Source organism: Lepisma saccharinum, chromosome 14 (genome assembly GCF_977018435.1).
Source record: "Lepisma saccharinum chromosome 14, izLepSacc3.1, whole genome shotgun sequence".
NCBI classification, from domain to species: domain Eukaryota; kingdom Metazoa; phylum Arthropoda; class Insecta; order Zygentoma; family Lepismatidae; genus Lepisma; species Lepisma saccharinum.
Window position 1 is genome coordinate 61,702,004 of NC_139242.1, and position 6,100 is coordinate 61,708,103.

A 6,100-nucleotide genomic window follows, 5' to 3' on the forward strand; every position below is an offset into this window, starting at 1 on the left:
CAGATTGGAAAATTGAGCTTGGGACAGGACTTGGTGTTATGGTAGGGTACCCTATAATTATTGATATGCTAAGGTATTAGCGTGCACTAGCCAGCCATTTCAGAGATAGTTTCACAAACCAAAACCAAAGTTTTGAAGTTTTCCATGCCTCCTTAGGTGAAGATGATATCCATCTGCCAAGTGACGAGGTGGTAGTATATCAGTTTCATGTGCCAAAGGTTCACAGTTCAATCGCCATTCAGTTAATCTTTCTTTTTCCTCTCTTCTTAACTCGAGCAAATATTTATTGCAAAAATTCGTTTGTATTTGCAGTGCGAATTGTCAAGAAATATTTTGCTAGTTTCTTTTACAAAAATTACCACTCTGGATTGTGTACAAAAATGTAAATGAAAGCATTGCTTGTGTATAGTGTTTTGTTTCTTGAACATTTTCTCAAGAAAAAAAGTATACCTTTCATTAAAATATTCTATTGAAAATAAAATGTGGATAATTTAATATGCAAATGTTAGTAAAATGATGACAACATTAGAAAGTGAGTATTTTGCCACAAAATTAAGACAAACTTTTATTTCATATTTATTTCAAAACTTTATTAAAGAAAATATAATAAACAGTTGCTAGAGTTAATAAATAAAGAATGAGTAACCAAACTGGAATCAAGCCCAGAATCTTCGGCAACGTAGCCACAAAGCCACTTGAGAGTCTGACAATATCATCGCCTAATGGAAAACACATGGAAAACTTTGAAGTGCCATTGCTCGAAAGCTGGCTAGTGCATGCTAGTAACTTGGTATATCAATACCTATAGGGTATCCTACCATTGCACCAAAACCCGTTCCAAACTCAATTTCCCAACCCATGCCCTATTCTTGTAAGATAAGAAAGACATTTTCCATCACAATTTTTACTTTTCTTTTTCCATCCATCTGTAAATTTGTGAAGGTTACAACTGTAAGTTTCAGAAATTAACCTTATTTTTGTTAAGTACTTCACCCCCCTCTTTTCTTTTGTTTCAATTCTTCAACATTCAAAATGAATGAATATCATGGTGCTGTACAATTTGGATGCACTTTCAGCAAACTATACAAATAAAATAAAATATTATAGAACAAACATGATTAATTTGTCATACTGACCTGTGCAAGTAATAATTAGTAAAAAAAACAACATTAGAATTGAATTTTGCAAATTCCAAGTGTTATAGGATCACAAATTAAGTTATTTGGGAGCAGTGTAGAAAAACAAGTAGATTATAACTCATTTACAGAGGGCAGCACCAGACTGAAACCACACACAGGTACAGTATTCTGTGTCTTACAAGCAATGGCAGCTTCATTGAAAAGGATCTGTAGCCCAAGAGTGTATTCACCAACTGTTCATAAAGTGGGCTTAGAAATTTGTGGAGGTTCAACTTCAAGTGAAGTAAGACCTTGCATATCATTATCAGTTCATTCTCCAAGGTGAGTAATAAAAATAGAAACATATTTACATATATTCTATGGAAAGTAGGATTAGATAGGATAATTGTATCAAAAGTAAATATACTGATATTTTTTATTGATGTTAGTGAAATGGGATTGATTAGAAGTGCATGAGATTAATGCTTATTATTTTTTTCTAAATCAGTTAGTGTACTTTGTGTGTCATTACAATCACACACCAAATGTGAAGCTATAATGTTGATTCAGAAACACCTACTGTTTTCCATTGATGAACTGTACTGCTTATGTTTTGTACTGTTTTTAGTAGCCCAACTGTGTTGACTGTTTTCAGTAGCTGAACTTTGCTGCTAATGTTTTCCACTGTTTAGAATACATAATTAAGACAAAAGGAACTACTTTATTCATTGAAGAAGAAATACAAAAGTAAAATACAAACAGGCGCAGTCCTACCCTTATGTCACATGGTCACGTGCCCCTCCATCCTTTATGTATCTAAAAAGAACTACAATTATAACAATGTACGCTTGTTTGCAACGCTTGTATTTTATTTGCTTTGCCACACGCACTCTTTAAAGGAGCGAAGATGGCTACAGTGGGTTGGATGAAACTTGGCAACATGGCAAGGGTCACATTCTGGCTGCGGACTTCCTGCCTCGCTGCTTTAACATCATCCCTACATTCTGAGCTGTGAGAGATGTCCGGGGGTTCATTGCGAATGGTCGCTGAGACCCAGGACCCGCACTTGGGGGGGGGGGGGGGGGGTTGTTTTTAGGTTTCCTGCTAAATGGTGGCTGGGTCCATTTACCGTACCTTACCGAACAAAAGGAACTTTGGAAGAAGGAGGTGGGGAAGTCTTGTCAAGGTGTGATGTGCTTTAAAAAGTTTTCATAGACTGGTGTTATGAGTTCTTTACTGACATGTTACTGTGCTCTTGAAAATAAAGCGAAATGGATGAGGGAGATACTACAAAGTCAAATTTAAAACACCAAGACCGATTGTTGTCCAAAGAATTAGGTCTGCCAAAACCACAGCTCTGCCTTAATCAAGTGTTCAAAGAAAAAAATAGAGCAGAACATACAACAAAAAATAGCTAATTCCGGTAAAATTTTCGTATCCCCAAAACGTATTTCTTCAATTTTACAGGAGAAAGTACTTACCGAAATGGCTTTATTTATACTTTAGGAAGGTCTTGGAAGTTTGTTTTCACCTCGTTGAAATTTTTTTGACGGTAAATCATGTAATTTTCGACATTAATGTCACTCTGATGCACGAAAGCTGTTCCCTTGATGTCTGTCTACTACGTGAACCAAATATTTGCGAGCGTTTCATGACGTAACAACCGGTCAGTGTTTCCAAATACGCGGTTTTGTAACTGTGTAACAGTTCTAGAACGTAAATAAACGTGAGTTACTGTTCATCATTTCTAATTATGAACTTGCGACAACATGACGTGCACAGGATCAGTGGCATGCTCAATGTGAGGTTGATGGGGGTTATAACCCCCCCCCCCCATTTCGCCCAGTATCTCTAAGGCTATTTATGAATGGTTCGTGGGGCTATTTCTGAATGGTTCGTGGGGCTATTTCTGAATGGTTCGTGGGGCTATTTATGAATGGTTCGTGGGGATATATTTATGAATGGTTCGTGGGGCTATTTATGAATGGTTCGTGGGGCTATCTGTGAATGGTTCGTGGGGCTATTTATGAATGGTTCGTGGGGCTATCCGTGCATGGTTCGTGGGGTTTTCGAACCTGAAAAAAAATTTCTAATTTTGAAAAACAAATTTAACTATGTTTCCTAACCTAACAGAACCTAACCTAACCTTGCCGTGCATGGTTCGTGGGGCTATTTATGAATGGTTCGTGGGTCTATCCGTGCATGGTTCGTGGAGTTTTCGAACCTGGAAAAAATACAAAATCAGTAACACGAAAGTAGGTATTTTTCTATGAAGAAGGGTGCAACACTGCATAACCACTGATCATGGACTACGCTAGTCAAGATTTCTCCGCCATATCGCGTGTAACGCAAGCAAAAGCGAACAAAATAAAAATACTCGATATTTCGAAAATTGAGATTATTTGCCTGCAAAAAATGAAACGCAAAATAGAAGAATCCTTATGAATGCAGAATATGTAAGTATCAATGTGAAAAATACGAAAATAAGGGAATTAGAGACGTTTGGTGGTTACCGAAATTTTAATCATATTTTTAATTTGATATATATTACATGCCACTGGTATGACTTCCACTAGTTCTAAGATATAACCTATATTTTGAATGTGCCCTACTCCTTGCAGAACCCACGAGCCGCCACTGAATACAAATACAGTCTTTACATATGATTTATTTGAAAATGACATTACTACGATGACCTCCATTTTACATTGTATCATGTAAGGTAGGAATTTGAGCCACCTCTTTCCTGATCCAATCTTTAAGTTCATTGAGGGTGCATGGGGGTTGGTTAGAAAACTTTTGCTTTCAATTACTCCCAAAGAAAATAATCACAACTAGCTATAGCCAGTGCTTCCTGTATTTGTCCCTTCATTCATACAATCAGTTCATCCTCATCATGTAGAAAAGTAACATAAAATAACTGAAGAATTTGCATGCAGTATGCATTGTGGAACCACATGCTATAGCTCAGCAAGTTAAGACAACATATATTTCAATTGAGATAAAATCGTATTCGGATATTTTTTTTTACCATACTTTCAAAATCCTAGATATCATGAATATATATTGGTGTTGGTGACCCTCCATGCACCTGCAAGCAAGTGGAAAATTTTACTTTGTTCACGAAGATTGTGTTTAATATGAATGTTTTCCGTTGTTATGTGGTACCATTTATCACATCATTACATCATTGCTGATAGTAATTTCACATTTTTGTGAGGAGCTTTAGGTTTAATGCTGTTAGAATTCACATGTGGTGGAAGCCTTATGTGTTTCCATACAATGATCTTTCGTTTAAAACAAAACAGTAAAATATCCCTATGATACAAAGATTGGAGCAATGCTGGTCACGCAGATACTGATGCAATCACAATTTATTTATTTATTTGAAAAATCCTGAATACAGAGAGAATCCATTTTATATCAGGATATCAACATAGAGAAAAAAAATTAACAAATGAGAAGCATGCACACATACACAAAAACACATATTATGTAACAAGAATAAAACAATAACTAGGGTATAACCAATATTAATTACTCTTGAACTGCTTGATGCTCTCTGTTCTGAAAGTCTGCTTAGATAGATGGAAGCCTGGAGGATCATTTAGTGTATTGTACCTTGTTTGTAGCCTCTAGAGAAATGACCTTTGTTCTAGGGATAGCCTTCAGGCTTTTGTGTAAAAGACGTTGTTACATTTGCTGTTGGTACGTGGGATCCGGATGTGAAGATGTGGCAAGAGTTCGTTAGTGAAAAGTTGTCCATTCATGATTCTGAAAAGAAATGTTAGATCTGAAACTTGACGGCGAAGGGAAAGATTGTGAATTTGAAGAGTGGATAGAATTTCGTGTTTGGAAAAGTTTGCAAGAGCTGGATATGTGTGTTTGACTATTCTGATGAAGAAATTTAGCACTTTGTTAGTTCTCTCTATATTGCTATCACAGGCCATTGACCAAATACAGGAACCATATTCTAGAACAGGTACAACGCACATTGTAAAGTAGGTTTTGAGGGCAGAAACATGTGTGATATCTGTAAATCTGTAAATTAATCCAAGGGTTTTCATAACTTTAGAAGTTATGTAATCTACATGGTGGCTGAAGGCGAGTCTGCTGTCGAAAATGACTCTCAGATCTTTGTACTGTTATAACACCATTAAGCCTTGTTTCCATGATTATGAAAAAATATAAATATGCTGACCAAGGCAGTAATTTATTTTATTAAAAACATAAACTAAACGTAACGTTTCAACCTTCTAGCAAGGTCTTCATCAGACTCTGTATCAAGTACAAAAGTAACAAGATACACAAAAAGGGCATTATATATACACAAACTTTACTCCCTCCAGACTATTAGAAAGTTGTTAGGAACTTTCTAGCAGGTGGCTTTCACTTTCCAACTGTACTTTCACCTAAAAGGCTATACATAATTACTTTCATATAGAATGTGAAGAGATATCCATATAGAATATCTCACGCTCTTTTTCCTTCATTTTTCTCCCTTCTCCTCTCCTCTTTCTCTCTTGTCCTTTCCACTCTTTCTAACACCTTCTTCCATTCTTTGTTTAACTTCAGTCCCCCATTCCAGAAGAGGAAGGGATTATCTACGAAGTAAAATGTAAAGATTGTCAAAGTGTGTACATAGGAGAAACAAAAAAGAGACTGAAAGATAGGTTGAAACAACATAGGGATGATGTACGACTTAAGAGAGAGAGAAATGCGATATTTAAACACATGAGAGAAACAGGACATGACATAGAGTGGGATGAGGCTAAGCAGATAGGAAGGGAGAAGAGAATGCTAGTGAGAAAATGGAAGGAAGCCAAGGAAATAGAGAAGAAAGGTGAAGAAGACACAATGAACTGGAATGGGGGACTGAAGTTAAACAAAGAATGGAAGAAAGTGTTAGAAAGAGTGGAAAGGACAAGAGAGAAAGAGGAGAGGAGAAGGGAGAAAAATGAAGGAAAAAGAGCGTGAGATAT

General features: G+C 36.3%; 1 protein-coding gene across 1 annotated transcript in view; it reads left to right on the forward strand.

Moving 5' to 3' along the window:
- The first annotated feature begins 1,303 nt into the window (after positions 1 to 1,303).
- Positions 1,304 to 6,100, forward strand: part of Mos (proto-oncogene serine/threonine-protein kinase mos) — a 23,792-nt gene continuing 18,995 nt past the window's right edge. Inside the window, exon 1 of the mRNA XM_083134993.1 lies at positions 1,304 to 1,460. Coding sequence (XP_082991119.1) covers positions 1,324 to 1,460 — 137 coding nt within the window. The 5' untranslated portion in view covers positions 1,304 to 1,323. The remainder of the gene's footprint in view (positions 1,461 to 6,100) is intronic.